Source organism: Oncorhynchus mykiss, chromosome 17 (assembly GCF_013265735.2).
Source record: "Oncorhynchus mykiss isolate Arlee chromosome 17, USDA_OmykA_1.1, whole genome shotgun sequence".
Lineage (NCBI taxonomy): Eukaryota > Metazoa > Chordata > Actinopteri > Salmoniformes > Salmonidae > Oncorhynchus > Oncorhynchus mykiss.
The window spans coordinates 55,720,889-55,739,522 of record NC_048581.1 but is presented as its reverse complement, the minus strand read 5'-3'; the positions used below and the strand labels follow the sequence as shown (position 1 = coordinate 55,739,522).

At 44.1% G+C, this 18,634-nt stretch overlaps 2 protein-coding genes across 3 annotated transcripts in view; both read right to left on the bottom strand.

Annotated features, from left to right (window-relative positions):
* The window catches only part of LOC110493221 (paxillin), a 55,036-nt gene extending 45,299 nt beyond the window's left edge, over positions 1 to 9,737 (bottom strand). Inside the window, exon 1 of one of the 2 annotated variants that reach the window (XM_036950209.1) lies at positions 9,517 to 9,737. In XM_036950209.1, coding sequence (XP_036806104.1) covers positions 9,517 to 9,529 — 13 coding nt within the window. In that variant the 5' untranslated portion in view covers positions 9,530 to 9,737. The remainder of the gene's footprint in view (positions 1 to 9,516) is intronic. The other variant, XM_036950212.1, reaches the window with a different exon arrangement.
* Positions 9,738 to 14,914: 5,177 nt separating this feature from the next.
* Positions 14,915 to 18,160, bottom strand: LOC110494139 (myosin regulatory light chain 2, ventricular/cardiac muscle isoform). Its single transcript, XM_021568911.2, has 7 exons — positions 18,057 to 18,160; positions 17,442 to 17,531; positions 16,562 to 16,637; positions 16,331 to 16,435; positions 16,033 to 16,111; positions 15,890 to 15,938; positions 14,915 to 15,625 (listed from the first exon to the last, which is right to left on the bottom strand). Exons 1-7 carry the CDS (start codon positions 18,057 to 18,059, stop codon positions 15,521 to 15,523), a joined length of 507 nt encoding a protein of 168 aa, XP_021424586.1. The 5' UTR covers positions 18,060 to 18,160; the 3' UTR covers positions 14,915 to 15,520.
* Between the last annotated feature and the right edge of the window lie 474 nt (positions 18,161 to 18,634).

Genomic DNA, 18,634 nt, shown 5'->3' with positions numbered 1-18,634 from the left:
GTGATATTCTTTCCATGGCAAAAACTACAACACAAATCAGACCGATCTATTTGGTCCTTTAAAACATGCTGTAAAATAAGGTGTGCTTTAGCTTGGAAAATAAATGGGAAATAAACAAATGCGACTGGATGACATTGTTTCCAACATTAGGGCTGTTTTCCTAAAGATATTCGCTTCTTGTTTCCTTGCCATGATACTAATATAGTATTGCGAAAAAGGTATTGTCCTCGCCCTACTAAATGCACTGAACAAAAATATAAACGCAACATGCAACAATTTCAAAGATTTTACTGAGTTACAGTTCATATGAGGAAATCAGTCAATTGAAATAAATTCATTAGGTCCTAATCTATGGATTTCACATGCCTGGGAATACGGTATCTGTTGGTCACAGATACCGGATTTCGCCCCCAGAATTGCACCATAAGATACAAATATTGTTCAGTCAGGCTAATTCGAGACTTATTAGGAGCATTATAATATTTCTGGATGGAGTATGACATGCATGGCTACCCATACGGTTTTCAAAATAATGACTTGACACACAAGCACACAGACAGACTTTAAGAGAAAATGACTCGGAGTACTTCACTCTTCAGATGGGACTCTCCAAACACACACACACTCGCATCCTTTAAAATTTAGGTCACATTTGAGATTGGTGGGCATCTCTTTTTCAAGTGAGCCCTTGTCCACAGCAATCATTTCAAAAGGCTTTAACACATATCCTCGGGCTATGTGGCCCAGACATCCTCTACTGTAACCAAAGTGCAGTAACATCCAAACACTTGCGCAATGCTCAAGCACCAATGCAGCACTAGAAACACTTCTGGCCAGGGCCCTGTGCACATCCACATTGCAAACCAGAACATAAGCAATAAAAACATCTCAATTAATGATCCACCAGAAAAGTCCTGTGTCGTATTCACAAGGGAAAATAGTTGCAAAACGTTTTACAATGAAAAAACGAAAACGTGTTTCTCATTGGACACTAGTTCGGCTAGTCCCTCTCTGTTTCAGTTGGTTTCCTTCCGTTTCGTGCCTAGTAAACACAACCGAGGTCAAAGATCCTCCGGGATATTGTACCAACTCTAGAGATCAAACATTTCTGCACAGGGGGAGACCCACTTATGTTCTCTCTACCCTACTCTCAATCTCACACTTCACTCTAGTTTCAGCTTCTCATCTCTAATCCATAAACAAATGACCAAGACCAAATGCAATGTTTTCAAACTATTGCATGCATTTCTGGGAATAGAATTTGCGTGAATGACTACAACCCATGTCTTATTTCACGAAATTTGCAGAGATGCATAAGAATCCACACGGTTTACAATGAGCAAGAGGCTTGACTGAACACTTTACTAGGTCTAGACATATTGGTCCATGGGGTTGGGGGCTGCTGACTAGACCACTGATCAACTTGATGTTCGTCATTGCCTGGGCTCTGAGCGGTACTGTCTCTGTTCTGGAGGCCAGTGTTGATCACAGGGTCCGAGACAGGCCTGCCTTTGTCAACCTCCGCCTTGGACACAATAAGAGAAGGAGGAGGGGGACGGCCCCTGAAACGCCATAAAGTTCAGGCAAACATCCCGCCAGGCCACATCATCGGCTGGAAAACAATCAGTGCTGTTTAAGTGCCAGAGAGGGAGAGTGAGAGGGTGAAAGGGTTCGGACTGAGAAGGGGAGGCTTCTATTAAGCAGTAGTTGGCCTGGAAATCTGTTTCCGCAGACGTAGAAGCCCCATCTCCTGCAGCAGTGGGTTATAGTCCTAATCTGTAATCAGTGTTGTCAGAGGAGACAACTGGAAATTGAGTTTGGATTGGTCCAGCTCGCCTTATAACTGGATCCAGCAGATGATTGGAACCTACAGAAGCTCTCCACCGTCCGCGCATGTTGTTCATTCTCCTAAGAACTCCACATAAGAACGAACGCACTGTCACACACACACACCTAATAAAAAGGACAGCATTGTGCCCAAATACAGGAGGACAGTGTACTGTTTGACGGATGAAGTCGGGCCTTAAAAACGCCTGTCACGCCCTTTCACTAGCTCTGAAACAGCCGTTACCTCCTTCTCAGTGAAGTCAGGCCTTTGAAGTGTTTGGCTATTTCAATGTGTGAATTTTCTTCGACAGGTTATCTTTTCAACATACGTCCAGTGGCGCTGCAGTATTATGGCGATTGTTCATTTCAGAGGTGTTTGGTTGAAGTTCGTACCGCCATTGTTTTGTGGTCTGTACTAGCAGTAGGTGTTTCAGTGTACATAGATGTGATTGTTTTGTAGCGGACCTAAAATGTTGGGCGTAGTTCACAGGCATTGTCACCACCACAAAGGAAGAAAAAGAGGATCTTCAAATGGAGGACTTTGTTGAACGTCTACAGGGCCTTTGCAAAGTATTCAGACCTCTTGACTTTTTCCACATTTTGTTACGTTACAGCCTTTTTCAAAAATGTATTAAATAGATTATTCTCACCCACCCATAATGACAAAGTGAAAACATGTTAGAAATGTAGACCTATTCTTTTCTGCCTCTAACGCTTAACTGCGCCTTCACCAAATGCTAAACAAGTGATAAATCTCCCCCCCCCAAAAAAAGTGCTTTGTCATTATGGGGTATTGTGTGTAGATCGCTGAGTATTGCTTTCATTTAACCCATTTTAGAATACGGCTGTAACGTAACAAAATGTGGAAAAAGTCAAGGGGTCTGAAGACTTACCAGTCATAGGCTACTTCTCACTTACCACTAGAAAAGGAAAGATTTAGATGTGGGCATGGCCACATTTAGACAGAACCACATTCTCCCACAAGTGACGGATAGAACTTGTGAATCGTAAAAGTTAAGACTACATAAAATTTGGAATGTTCGGGGTCTGTTTCCCGGATTTAGAATAATCCTAGTCCTGGACTGAACAGCCATTTTAATGAAAATTCTCCTTCCAAAGTGCTTTTTAGTCAAGGAATAATAGTACCTGGGAAAACAGTCTTAGAAGTACCTGAAGCACAAGTCACTGTGCTTCCCTAGCTCCGGTCACTTATGCCTCACCACAGACACAAACACGCAAGAAAGCACTCAGTCACATGCAGCCTCCCAGACAAAGGCTACACATAGGTCAGAGGCACACAGACCCATAGGGCTGCAGAGGCAGGCACACAGATCAAGTCAGACTCAGAGACATGGGGCTGCTGTGCTTTGCATTACGAGAGGAAATGACACATTGGCCCTTGGGCCACCTCCCTCCGCCAAGACTGACAAACAGACAGTGACAACTAAGATATTCCACTGAGCCCTCTCACTCACACAACACAGACAGAAGCCCTTTAAAATACACTGTCCATGTCAAGCATATTCTATTCCCATAAACTTAGGCCAACATTATACCTTATCAATGTACTTGACGCACACACACACACTATTGTAGTGGTCCCATGTGCAGTGTAATGGTGAACATTAGAACCAGATGACAGGAGGAGTCTATGTATGTCAGTTCTCATTCAGGGGTAACAACGAGTTATCTCACTCAGCCCAGTGCAGCAACGGCACTTCAAACTGGCCTGTTTTAGCTTTTGAGGAAACACACGTACATATACATTTAGCAGGGGGCACATTCAGATGTGAAATGGCCACGCCCTCAACTGCGGAAGTTGAGGGTGTGTTAGTGGTGGATGTGCTGATGTAGAACTACACTATAACCCTAGTCCTAGAAACGCATCGTGCAGAACGGCATAGTGCTCGACTTTGCCTTGAGCCTAACAACACCCGTGCCTATATATCCTCCGAACACCGGCTTCTCTGGCATTAAATAGAGCACGTGTGTGTGCTTTCTTAGAGGCAGAATTTGACGTTTGATTTCTGCTAAAAGGCATTGATTGTCAAGGTTGAACGGAGAGGGGGGGGGGGGGGGGGGGGGGGTGTGAGTGTATTGTTTGCACTCACTCACAGTGAGTGAGGGAGTAAGGACAATTGTGTGAGCATCGGTTGTTTACATATTTTTATACTGTGGTAACAGGGGACATACATTTTTGAGATTGCACCTGTAGGTGTAACTCACATTGCTGTCAAAGCTCTGGTTGTCTATGTGCTAGCTCCAATGCCGCAGCTGGTTAAGGCGGCATGATCCTTGCGACATGGGGCTGCGCAATATCATGCTGAAACATGAGGCGGCGGATGAATGGCACGACAATGGGCCTTCAGGATCTCGTCACGGTATCTCTGTGCCTTCAAATTGCCATCGATAAAATGCAATTGTGTTAGTTGACCGTAGCTTATGCCTGCCTGCCTGCCTGCCCATACCATAACCCCACCACCACTACCACGGGGCACTCTGTTCACAACCTTGACATCAGCAAACCGCTCGCCCTCACGACGCCATACACTCTGTATGCCTCCTGCAAGATAAAGTTGAAACCAGGATTCGTCCGTGAAGAGCACACTTCTCGAGCGTGCCAGTGGCCATCAAAAGTGAGCATTTGCCCACTTGGAACTCAGTTCCGACGCCGAACTGCAGTCAGGTCAAGACCCTGGTGAGGATGATATGTATGCAGATGAGCTTCCCTGAGACGGTTTTTGACAGTTTGTGGAGAAATTCTTCGGTTGTGCAAACCCACAATTTAATCAGCTGTCCGGGTGGCTAGTCTCAGACGATCCCGCAGGTGGAGAAGCCGGAAATGGAGGTCCTGGGCGGGCGTGGTTACGTGGTCTGCAGTTGTGCGGCCGGTTGGACGTGCTACCAAATTCTCTAAAACGATGTTGCAGTCAGCATGCCAATTGCACACTCCCTCAAAACTTAAGACATCTGTGGAATTGTATTGTGTGACAAAACTGCACATTTTAGAGTGGCCTTTTATTGTCTCATGTATCATGCTGTTTAACCTGCGTTCCACTAGCAGAACCCCTCGACAACAGCCAATGAAATTGCAGGGCGCCAAATACAAATCAACAGAAATCTCAAAAATCAAATTTCTCAAACATACAAGTATTAGGCACCATTTTAAAGATACAATTCTCATTAATCCAGCCACAGTGTCTGATTTAAAAAATACTTTACAGCGAAAGCTCCACAAACGATTATGTTAGGTCACCACCAAGTCACAGAAACACCCAGCCATTTTTCCAGCCAAAGAGGAGTCACAAAAAGCACAAATAGAGATAAAATTCATCACTAACCTTTGATGATCTTCATCAGATGACACTCATAGGACTTAATGTTACACAATACATGTATGTTTTGTTCGATAAAGTGCATATTTATATCCAAAATTCTCATTTTACATTGGCGTGTTATGTTCAGTAGTTCCAAAACATGCAGTGATTTTGCAGAGAGCCACATCAATTTACAGAAATACTCATTATAAATGTTGATGAAAATACAAGTGTTATGCATGGAACCTATGATAAACTTCTCCTTAATGCAACCACTGCAAAACTTTACGGAAAAAGCATACCATGCAATAATCTGAGTACGGAGCTCAGAGCCCAAACCAGCCAAAATAAATATCTGCCATGTTGCGCAGTCAACATTAGTCAGAAATAGCATTGTAAATATTCACTTACCTTTGATGATTTTCACCAGAATGCACTCCCAAGAATCCCAGTTCCACAATAAATGTTTGATTTGTTCGATAAAGTTAATAATTTATGTCCATTTACCTCCTTTTGTTAGGGTGTTTGGTAAACAAATCGAAACGCGCAACTTCCAGCGGAAAGGTCGGACGAAAATTCCAAAAAGTTATATTACTGTTCGTCGAAACATATCAAACGATGTATAGAATCAATCTTTAGGATGTTTTTATCATAAATGTTCAATAATGTTCCAACCGGACAATTCCATTGTCTGTAGAAAAGCAATGGAAATGGAGCTACCTCTCATGTGAATGTGCGTGACTGAGCTCGTGACTGCTGGCAGACCTCTGACTCATTCCCCTCTCATTCAGCTCCCCTTCATAGTAGAAGCATCAAACAACGTTCTAAAGACGGTTAACATCTAGTGGAAGCCTTAGGAAGTGCAACGTAACCAATTTTCCACTGTATCGTCAATACGGACGGAGTTGAAAAACTACAAACCTCAGATTTCCCACTTCCTGTTTAGATTTTTTCTCAGGTTTTTGCCTGCCATATGAGTTCTGTTATACTCACAGACATCATTCAAACAGTTTTAGAAACTTCAGAGTGTTTTCTATCCAATACTACTAACAATATGCATATATTAGCATCTGGGACTGAGTAGGAGGCAGTTTACGCTGGGCACGCTATTCATCCAAAAGTGAAAACGCTGCCCCCTATCCCAATTAAGTTAATCAACTTCTTCATATGCCACACCTGTTAGATTATCTTGGCAAATGGTAAATGTTCATTAACAGAGATATAAACAAATTTGTGCACAGAATTTGAGAGAAATATGCTTTTTTTGCAAATGGAACATTTCTGGGATCTTTTATTTCAGCTCAGGAAACATGGGACCAACACTTTACATGTTTCGTTTATATTCTTGTGCAGTGTAAGTGTAAAAATGTGGAACACATGGCACATAACACTAGTTGAGTGGTCTTGTGTGTTTTTGCCTCTCACATCCACTCACTGACAAGTCAGAAAACACATTTAAGAGGAGTAGGAAGTAGGGTGTGCTTGAATGTCCGTGTGAGACCACACTTCTCATCCTCCTCCTGCGTTTGTGTGTGGTTTGTTTATGCATAGGAGCCCGGCCTGGGTCGGGGTTGTGTGGTTTGAGTGAGGGTGCCAGAAATAGACAACAGAGTCCATAAAGTGTGTGTGAGAGAGGGAGAGGCTACCTGGGGGCTGCCGCCTCAGCACTTCAGAGAGAGACGAGGACAAACTTGCTGGCCCCTCTTTTCATGATATACCTCTGCCTACCAAGGAAAATCTTCCCGGTAAACATACCAGTCCTTTTTCAATTAAATAACTGAGTAATTACTTGGTAAAGTTTGGTCCTAAACTCTAATTCAGCCATGAGCTGAACTAGGAATGCAAGGGTAAAAAAGACATGAATTACCAAGTGTTTCTATTATGAAATGGGCAGTATAAGATACAGCTTAACTTCCATTCTCTGGAATAGGTTGTGGCTGATGTGTTGTGGCCCTCAAACCCCCCTAAAATCTATTCAGAATCCCTATGACAACATTTACAACCCCTCACTGCATGGCCATAAAGCCACACTGGATTGCGCAACTCTAATTTTTGAGGGAGGACTTTAAGGAGAAGCCCTTCAACTACATAAGTGGAGACGGTTCCTGCATCCCAAATGGCAACATATTCCCTATACAGTGCACTATTTTTGAACAAGGGTCCATAGAGCTTGGGTCAAAAGTAGTGCATTATGTAGGGGATAGGGTGCCTTTTGGGACACACCTGTGTGTCCATAAATATTGACAGGGTTTAGTGTGACAAACATTCATGGCATGATTTTCTTTGGACACTAAGGATAACATTTGGAAGGGAGGGTGATTTCCCGTTGGTCATTTAGAAGATGTGTATGATTTCAACTACGCCACTGAGGTGGGCGCAGTCACATAGGTAAGTTGTTAGTGCCGCGTTCAACTCGAGTGGAAAACAAACTACGGCCCTTTTCACACTACTGAGCCAAGTCAAACTGAGCAAAACCGAGTGGAGCAATACTGGGCTGACCTGGTTATGCATCGAGTTGCTGGAAAGGACAATGTGAAGAGAATATATCTGAGCCAGTACAGTACGGTTCAGGTTGTCCCCTATAGTATGTGAATCAGGCAAAAGACTCAGTAGGTACGACGCTGTTCTCCTGCATTTCATGCGATGCCGCTTCGCTCGGTCCTGCAAGTGTCGGCGTGGCAATTTTTTTGACATCCAAAATCAAATTACACCTTTAAAAGGGGCCTCACATTACATGGCATCCTATATCAATACCATAATAGCATGAGCCACATGTCTTTTACAGAACAGTTTATTACCTGTCTTTACGTTAAGCTGTTATTCTGAACCATTTTTAGAATCCAATTAAATGCATTTTTTTTTGCATCCAATAATGTGTTTTTCAGATGACTAACTAAATTGAACCTCATGGTTTCCATGTCCAACAGACAAACCTAGACCCAGACACACCTACATATACGATTTCCCCCCTGCAATATTGCATTGCTGAATGAGTGTGGGCATTGGGTGTGCAAAACCTGTAAACACAATGCTGTGGTCTATTTTGAGACTCTGATACAATTATGAACTGGGAGTGCTCTCTCTAATCACTTGTGGAGGTGCCCTAATGATGACAGAAGCAACAGCACAACCATTTCATGCTGTTAGCAGCAAACCAATAGCATGTATTGTAGGCTAGCTATTTTGGGAGGCGAGTTAATTCAGGTTTTCGCCACTGTTCACTGATAAATCCATTAAGGTTGCGAGCTGACACTGATCTGCCCATAAGCTGTGGTCAGGTCGTGAGGAGCTAGGACGTTCATTGTAAAAGCAGATTCATAAATTTTGTAAGAAAACAGATGGTGTCACACTGTGGACAGCATGCACAATGAACCCCACGAGTCCAAACTGGGCTGTGGGAGGGGGGGGGGGGGGGGGGGGGGGTTGTGTTTCTGCTTGACCTGCACTCAAATACCAGAATGAACTCCCTACTCATCATCTGCACATGGACCCCATAATTGGCTTAGATCAAATAGGACAGAAGGGAAACCCAGATGCTCACACAGTTACAGGTAAAAAAGATCATTAAAAAATACATAAATAAAAAGTAACAGAAATATTCAATATAAAACATCTACATTGAGAGATACCCATGACCTCTTTAAATTAGTAGATGCAAAAAGAAAACAAACGGCAGCAGAGAACTAGAATTAACAGATTTCTTCAAACCTGAGGCTACACATTTATGGCTCAACAAACGCCCCAACTTGGAAAGTAGCAGAGGTGTGCACCTCGGTCACCCGATACCGAATGTCATGTAAAGTGCGAGTGCTGCAAGATGAGTGCATGCATAGTCGCTGTCATCATTTAGTTGCATTGCCCGTCAGCACCGGGCAAAACTGCATACCGACTCGCAAAATTCAGATTGGCAATCTGTCATGTAATTAAAAAGTTGATATGCAAATCAACCAGTATGTGATGAGGCAGTTAAAAACTAGAGGCTGAATCCTAATGTGCATGTACATTGCTAACATTATGTTCAAATTGGGTTTTGAAAACACATGTGCGAGCATTGCTTCACAGCTAGCAGGAGTTCACAATAATTACGAATTGGATGTCTAGCCTATTGCTCCCTCCATGACGCCAAGGCAAAAATAAAAAATTCGGAACCACAGCGGGCCTCCAACCTGCCGATTCCCACGCTGTGTAATAGGATAGCTACAGCTGGGTAATAACTGGCTATAACGTTAGCGACATTTGTTGTCCTGTGCTATAGCTATTAACAGATTTGTTGTGCGCCGAGGAACGAGCGATATCCAGGTAATCTGGCAGTAAGAAAAGATGGGAAACAATTCGATAGCTCTAGCTAGGAAATAACAACAATCAAATTTACCTAAATCATCCATGGTGGTAGCAGCAGGAGTCGGTTCTACTCTGCAAACCGAGGCGGTTGTCCTTTGATTCGATTGTTGGTAGCACAGATCTGTCTACGCCGTGGCTGCTATACAGAAATTCCAGTGATCTGAATGCAGCAAATAAGTTTTCAATTTAGCTGCTGCCTGCTACAATCGAGGAGGAGACAAATGCACTCATGGGGACACGCAGCTCGCCCCCACCTGGAGCCTCCAAGTTTTACCAGTAGGCTGGTGCATTTAAACTTTTAGCGGTAGTCTGCCATCTAGCGGCAGTGGGTGATTTTTTAAATGTATTTTTTACTAGGGATGTTCTGATTAAAGCTACAATATGGGATTCGTTTTTCAGCGAAATGGCAGCCCCGAGCTCCGCTAGTTATTTTGGGTTTAGGGAAGCTCAATATTTGGTGAGAAGATAAGTGACACGCACACAATTCCAATTTCCAACCAATGTGTATTTCTGTTTATTGGAGATAAATGGTATGCAACCCTGGCCTAAATAATAAATCAATCCGATTTTGTGTTGGAAGGTACCACAAACCGATCTAGGACCAGGCTAGGATAATTACTTTTTTTCAAGCTATTCCTTTTCCTCAGATGAAGGAGATCCTGCTAAGCTGTGGCAGAGGAAGAAGGAGATGGGGTTAGGATACGCACCCTAAGGAGACTTCATCAGAGGCAGCCGCATCATGGAGGACCATGTCAACCAGGTACTGCAGCCATCATCACCAACCAATTCTATTTCCATTCAACACTCACACAATCACATAAACCTACATCCATTACGCACTCACACAATCACACTAACCATGTATTTGTTATGTTGGCTATGAACAAAGATGGTGGATAAATGAAGGTAGTTCACTGAGACCGTTTGTGTGTGGTGCCAGGACAGCGACCTCTCCCTCAATGTGAGCAAGACTAAGGAGCGATAGGAAGAGGCGAGCCAAACAGGCCCCCATTAACATCAACGGGGCTGTAGTGGAGCGGTTTGAGAGTTTCAAGTTCCTTGGTGTCCACATCACCAACTAACTATCATGGTCCAAACATACCAAGACAAAATCTTTTCCCCCTCAGGAGACTGAAAATATTTGGCATGGGTACTCAGATCCACAAAAAGTTCTACAGCTGCACCATCAAGAGCATCCTGACCGGTTGCGTCACCGCCTGGTATGGCAACTGCTCGGCATCTGACCGAGTGCGAACAGCCCAGTACATCACTGGGGGCAAGCTTCCTGTCATCCAGGACCTATATAATAAGCAGTGTCAGAGGAAAGCCCATAAAATTGAGACCAGTCACCAAGTTACAGACTGTTTTCTCTGCTACCGCACGGAAAGCGGAACTGGAGCGTCAAGTCTAGGAACAAAAGGCTCCTCAACAGCTTCTACCCCCAAGCCATTAGACTGCTGAACAATTCATAAAAATTGCCACCAGACACACCCCCCACACACTGCTGCTACTCGCTGTTTGTTTGATACCTATGCGTAGTCACTTCGCCCCCACCTACAGTTGAAGTCAGAAGTTTACATACACTTATGTTGGAGTCATTATAACTGTTTTTTCAACCACTCCACAATGTCTTGTTAACAAACTATAGTTTTGGCAAGTCGGCTAGGACATCTACTTTGTGCATGACACAAGTAATTTTTCCAACAATTTCACTTATCACAATTCCAGTGGGTCAGAAGTTTACATACACTAAGTTGACTGTGTCATTATACAGCTTGGAAAATTCCAGAAAATTATGTCATGGCTTTGGAAGCTTCTGATAGGCTAATTGACATAATTTGAGTCAATTGGAGGTGTACCTGTGGAATTATTTCAAGGCCTACCTTCAAACTCAGTGCCTCTTTGCTTTACATCATGGGAAAATCAAAATAAATCATCCAAGACCTCCACAAGTCTGGTTCATCCTTGGGAGCAAACGCCTGAAGGTACCACTTTCACAAACAATAGTACGCAAGTATAAACACCATGGGACCACGCAGCCGTCATACCGCTCAGGAAGGAGACGCTTTCTGTCTCCTAGAGATGAACGTCCTAGAGATGAACGTACAAAAAGTGCAAACCAATCCCAGAACAACAGCAAAGGACCTTGTGAAGGTGCTGGAGGAAACAGGCACAAAAGTATCTATATCCACAGTAAAACAAGTCCTATATCGACATAACCTGATAGGCCGCTCAGCAAGGAAGAAGCCACTCCTCCAAAACCGCCATAAAAAAGCCAGACTACGGTTTGCAACTGCACATGGGGACAAAGATTGTACTTTTTGGAGAAATGTCCTCTGGTCTGATGAAACAAAAATATAACTATTTGGCCATAATGACCATCGTTATGTTTGGAGGGAAAGGGGAGGCTTGCAAGCTGAAGAACACCATCCCAACCGTGAAGCACGGGGGTAGCAACATCATGTTGTGGGGGTGCTTTGCTGCAGGAGGGACTGGTGCACTTCACAAAATAGATGGCATCATGAGGGAGGAAAAATTATGTGGATATATTGAAGCAACATCTCAAGACATCAGTCAGGAAGTTAATGCTTGGTCACAAATGGGTCTTCCAAATGGACAATGACCCCAGGCATACTTCCAAAGTTGTGTCAAAATGGCTTAAGGACAACAAAGTCAAGGTATTGGAGTTGTCACGCCCTGACCTTAGAGCTTTTTATGTTTCTATTTTGGTTTGGTCAGGGTGTGATATGGGTGGGCATTCTATGTTCCCTTTTCTATGTTTTTGTATTTCTTTGTTTTGGCCGGGTATGGTTCTCAATCAGGGACAACTGTCTACCCACAGGGTTTTTGTGGGTAGTTCATTTCTGTTTAGTGTTTGCACCTTACAGGACTGTTCCGGTTATTCTCTTGTTTACTTTTGTTTTAGTGTTCAGTTTTAATAAAACAAGCATGAACACTTACCACGCTGCACTTTGGTCCGATGATTCCTCATCTTCCGACGACGAATATCATTACAGAACTACCCACCACAAACGGACCAAGCAGTGTGGTAACGAGGAGCAGAGGGTTCAGCACTCCTAGACTTGGGAGGAGATATTGGACGGACAGGGACCCTGGAGACAGGCTGGGGAATATTGCCGCCCGAAGGAAAACCTAGAGGCAGCTAAAGCTGAGAGGTGGCGATATGAGGCAAGGCAGCGCAGCAGGCACGAGAGGCAGCCCCCCAAAAATGTTTTGGGGTGGGGGCACACGGGGAGATTGGCGGGGTCAGGCGATAGACCTGTGTGATTATACTGTGTCTCCGGGGTGCTGGGAGGGTTCAGTTCGCCCTATGCCTGCGCTCCGCCCGTGCCGGGCAAAAGTGGGCAATGAGCCTAATGGAGAGGCGCAAGTGTTAAGCACCAGATCTCCAGTGCTCCCCCACAGCCCGGTTCGACCTGTGCCTGCACTCTGAAGGGGCCGGGCTAAAGTGGGCATTCAGCCTGGAGGAGTGGTGCCAAGGCTGCCGCACCAGGGCTCCCCCACAGCCCGGTTCATCCGGTTCCTCCTCCACGCACCAGGCCTCCTGTAGGTCTCCCCAGCCTGGTGGGCCCTGTGGCAGCCCCACGCACCAGGCTGTCTCTGCGTCTCCTCTATCCAGAGTTTCCCTCCAGTCCGGAGCTTCCAGAGACGCCCTTCAGTCCGGAGCTTCAAGCAGCGCCCTCCAGTCCGGAGCTCTCTACGAGGGTCCCCAGTCGGCGGCGAGGGTCCTCACCTAAGTGGGCCAAGCCAGAGGTGGAGCGGGGTCTACGTCCCTCACCAGAGGCGCCACCGCGGAGAAATGCCCACCCAGACCCTCCCCTATAGGTTCAGGTTTTGAGGCCGGAGTCCGCAACTTTGTGTGTGTGGGGGGTGGGGGGTACTGTCACGCCCTGACCTTAGAGTTTTTTATGTCTCTATTTTGGTTTGGTCAGGGTGTGATTTGGGTGTACAAAGACATACAAACCTGACTCAGTTTCACCAGCTCTGTCAGGAGGAATGGGCCACAATTTACCCAACTTATTGTGGGAAGCTTGTGGAAGGCTACCTAAAACGTTTGACCTATGTTAAACAATTTAAAGGCAATGCTACCAAATACTAATTCAGTGTATGTAAACTTCTGACCCACTGGAAATGTGATGAAATAAATAAAATCTGAAATGAATCATTATCTCTACTATTATTATTATTTCACATTCATAAAATAAAGTGGTGATCCTAACTGACCATAAAACAAGGAATTTTTACTGGGATTAAATGTCAGGAATTGTGAAAAACAGAGTTTGCCTGATGGTCATTAGGAAGTTGGGCACTACCCAAGCATGTCCAGAGTGCATAAAAGGAGATTACAGTGACTCAATCGTTATGTGGAATTGTACTGCGGTCATGACTCATGACTACCAGTGTTGCAGTAATATGGTCACCACAACAGCCCTACACAAACACACACACACTTTTGAACAGGTTTGTTCCCATTATCGTTGGAAATACCACAGCTCATCTAGGCCCTTATCCCTTGTCCCCCACCCTAGGAACAATGCTTAATTTTGGACAATGAAATAACAAACAGTGGGTGACTCAGGGCTTTGCACCTGTGTCAAAGTCTCCCAGCATGGCCAGGCATCAGCTCATTGGAGCAACAACAGGCGTTAGGGGGATCACTTGCTGGCAGCTTATTGTCTGCCTGTTTGATGCATCATGCGGTGTAACGTTACCCTGTCTCGTCATCACATTAACTAAAATAAACACAGGGGCTTTGTCTTTCCAAACCAAACCCCATGTTTGGACAGTGTCAGGCCCCTCTGTACCTTGAAGCCCAGTCTGATGTCAGAAGACAGCCATCTCTACTACCTCACTTGCTCCTCTCTAAATACAGAAGGCTACATGATCTTAGTCTTAGGGGATCCATCATACCCTCAGCTGCTGGGCAGGACTTTTGCCAAAACAAAGCTGAAACCCTGAATCAGTTTATAAACAAGTTGAAAAGCTCTTCCTGACTGAAGAGATCGATTGAACCTCAAACTCGCCTAGTGGGCTGTTCGTATTAGGAAAAGTCTGCTTATGCACTATTTACAACCCACACTGATTGTCATTAACCCCTGATGTAAACTATATTTTTTGTTTTACCTATTTACAACACAGGGTGGCAGCAGCAGTTATGTGATAAACTTGGACAAATTGTTAAGAGGTTAATTTAATAATTTAAGGAAGCATACGCCCATTGATACATATACTAGATTTGTTGAGTTGAAACATTATGTCACTTATAACATATGACATTCGTTCTAATGTGTCATTAGTCAATCAAGTAAAAAAAGAGCATCTAATAGCTGTTATGCTCTCAAAGGAGCTGCTTCAAAATCTAAATGTATTATCGTAAGGTGGAAGAAATAACAAATGGACAAAAGACATGAGTTAAAGTGATTTATTGGACAGTGATCAGATTGTATAATAGCTGTAGCCTGAATTCAACCATTTACACACATTTGGCTTGACAGTTGGCTTAACGCAGCGTTTCCCAAACTCGGTCCTCGGGACCCCAAGGGGTGTATGTTTGTTTTTTTGCAATAGCACCACACAACTGATTCAAATAATAAACTAGTCATCATGCTCTGGTCATTTGAATTAGCTGTGTAATGTTACAGGCAAAAACCAAAACGTGCACCCCTTAGGATCCCGAGGACAGTTTGGAAAACACTGTCTTAACCTCTACTGATGAGCGGCAAACGTAATGCATCACAAAAGGAGGCCAGTTGAAAAGTGTTTTGAGCCTTTTGTAGGAGGCAGAGGCCAGTGAGTTTCCTTCTGTTCCTTTTTCTCCCCTTCCACTGTGGAGCTTCACCTGATCTGACTATGTAAGTGGGCGGGGCAAGCACACAGGACCGTGGATGGAGCCTGGAGATGATAGATGACTGCCAATAGGTGTTTTGACCAGAGAAATAGAAGCGCTAGATTATCTCTTGTCTAGAGCTTGTATTTATATCACTGACAGACACGCTGAAGGAGCAGTGAGTTCGTTACTCCTGGTCCTTCTCTTCTCCGTGTGTGATGATGTGCACAAGGTTTTTGTAGTCTAGATTTCCTGCCACGTCTGGTGGGAAGGCTGCAAACATCTGCTCCATCTGAGAAAACCAGCGAGAAGATTTAGTGACTCAATCACTGGCGTACACATCACGCACTTCACACCATTTTCGAAGCAACACGCAACATGTTTATGCATGAACTATGTTATGTTACTGATTATGAGTGGTGATGAGTTGTTTATTTAAAATGGTTTGTCTGCTGTATTTCAATAGTTGTATGTACAATGGGTCAATGTGTGCAATGTGTGTGTGGACAGTATATAGATTATATTGTGTTTAGTGTAAATTGGTATGTGCTCCAACCTCTTCAGGAGAAAATCTGTCCGCTTGTGTCGTCAGCATCTCTGTCACACTGAAGACGAGCAAGAACAAGGATGACATTAACCATCTCCACAAAGCTTTGACCCTATAGGCCCGTTTACACAAACGCACACGCGACTACTCACAAGTCCTTCCTCAGGACCCCTTTTCCTTCGGGGTCAAATACTTTAAAAGCATTGAGGATAGTCTCCTCTGGATCAGCGCCTACACAGAGAAAACGTCTAATTAGAACTAAGTCGATGGGAGGCAGACGTGGACAATATAAGAGTACAACATACAAAAATTCAGAGGGAAAATGTCATTCAAATTAGGATTCAGGCAACTCATCTGTTAAACATTTGGGAGGAAGTGACATTCAGCACTGTTGCAAAATGTAGCACGACGTTTAACCAACTGAATGCATCCCTTGTTTGCACACCTCACCTTTCAGCTTCTCCCCGAACATGGTGAGGAAGATGGTGAAGTTGACGGGGCCGGACGCCTCTTTCAGCATCTCATCTATCTCCTCCTGCTTCACGTTGAGCCGCCCTGTTACAGAGACATGGGTCAGTACCATTGCTTTCGTTATGGCCAGGTCGTTATTGTAAACGGGAATACATTCTTACTGACCTAACTGAACAAATAGATACATAGTAGAATACATATTCAACCCACCCAGTGCAGCAAAGGTGTCCCTCAGGTCATTTTTGTCAATGAATCCATCTCTGTTCTGGTCCATGATGGTGAAGGCCTGTCAATATGGAGGTTCAACACTTAAAGGGAGACATGAAAACGACTCCAGTAACTAGAGTTTGTCTGTGTGTGTGTGTGTATGTGTTGGGAGGAGAGTGACAGTAAATCCCATGGCCTACAGTTGGAGCCACTCTGCATATCAAATCATTTCAATGTGCCGGTGTTTGGTCAAGTGGACCACACGTTATCTCCATGCCAGAAATCTTTGTCAAAACGATCCCATCGATGCTCTCTGGAACATGGATCTCTGGACATTCCTTTTTTCTAAGCCTTTATTCTTAGTTGCTGTATTCATACTATGTTACTCCCTGGGGTTTAAGAGTGGCATTCAGGCCAGGGCATATTTCCCATTCTATCCCCAGCCCTGCCTAATCACCGATGACAGGGCCTGAATGCCTGGCCATGATTTAAGGAGCGACACCGCTCATACCACACGCCTGGAATTCATGATAAGGGCAGAGAGACAGGTGGAAAATGGACAACTCATGAAAGGTGATGGACAGGTAAACATACAGGCTTACAGAGATGCCGGATTCACACTATAGGGCCAAACCGAGATGTATTAGGCGGCCTGGTTAAACATTCACCATAGTTGCTGGAACTGTGCTTGAAAGGACAATGTGAAAAGAAAATGTCTGAGCTAGCATAGTAGTTCGGGTTGATCCGATAGTGTGATTCAATCTGAACAGTAGAGGCAGAATGGGTTGGGCACTAGGACGATGACAAACAAACCAGACAGAAAAGGGTGCAGTGTGATCGATGGGCTGTCGTCATGGTAATAAGGGAAGAGACAGATTATTACCTCCTTGAACTCCTGGATCTGAGACTGCTCAAAAATCGAAAACACATTGGAGTTAGAGTCCGCTGACTTCTTCTTTGCCTTCTTGGGTGCCTTTGGAGAGAGGTGGAAAGGAGAGGTATATCCATAAAACATAGTGGGCTGGAGCAAAAGCCTGCACACTGTGGACTTCCAGGAGCAGATCTACCCAGATTTATACTAGCGGCAATGTATCGACACAATACAACTGTTATGTTTGGGATAAAACGGTCTTTGCCTGGACAATGCCTTGAACTAACTAAACTGGATACTATGATTTAAGGTGTGATCACGCCCAACTTAAAATACTTTACATACTGGAAATACTGAACAGATAGAAAATTTTAATTTTCTAGAACACTATGAAAGAAAATATGACATCTAACAGATTCCTTTTTTGATTCGAACAATTGTCATCATCATCCAAGCTACCACCGTCAATCGATCTAACTACACATCTATCTACCTGTATAGCTGCTTCCTCTAAGGACTTAGCAGAGTTTTACATGAATAATTCCCTTTCCCCTACAACCACCCCCTTGACATACGTAGCTGACAGTGTGAAATCCTACAGTGGCATAGAACAGGACAGGCACTTACCATAGCTGGAGCTGGAGGAGATGGGTGATGAACAGAACAATGGGACTCCCAAAATGCAACTGAACAATGGAGAGTGCTTTGTCTGGCCTTATGTAGCCTACATGCACTCCATTCTACTGGACGATATAAATAAACCATGCCTTCTTTAGGAAGTGACAGGTAAATGACAACACACACACACACGAGAGAATAATCCTGATTGCCCTCTGCCCCAAAGTTCATTGTCAGCTCTCAGAGTGGAATAACAGTGGTTTAGAATAACAGGACCTTGCATGCTGAAGGTTAAGCTGACATATGGACTTGTTGGAAGGTCATACTATGGATCTTTTAGCTATTTGATTTTGAATTTTAGGACCCCTTTAGGTATAAAAATAAAATAATTTGATAAAATATTGAATTTGCCCTTCAGGTAAAATACATTTTCATGAGAAGACCAATTTTCAGGATGTCTCATGGTCTGACAAACACTGCTCTAGCTCTGCCACCCTTCACTGCAGATGTGGAAGTGAGATATCAGCGGACGCAGTGGATTGAGACGCATCCAAACAGATATCTCTAGCTTAAACTGACAGTCTGTA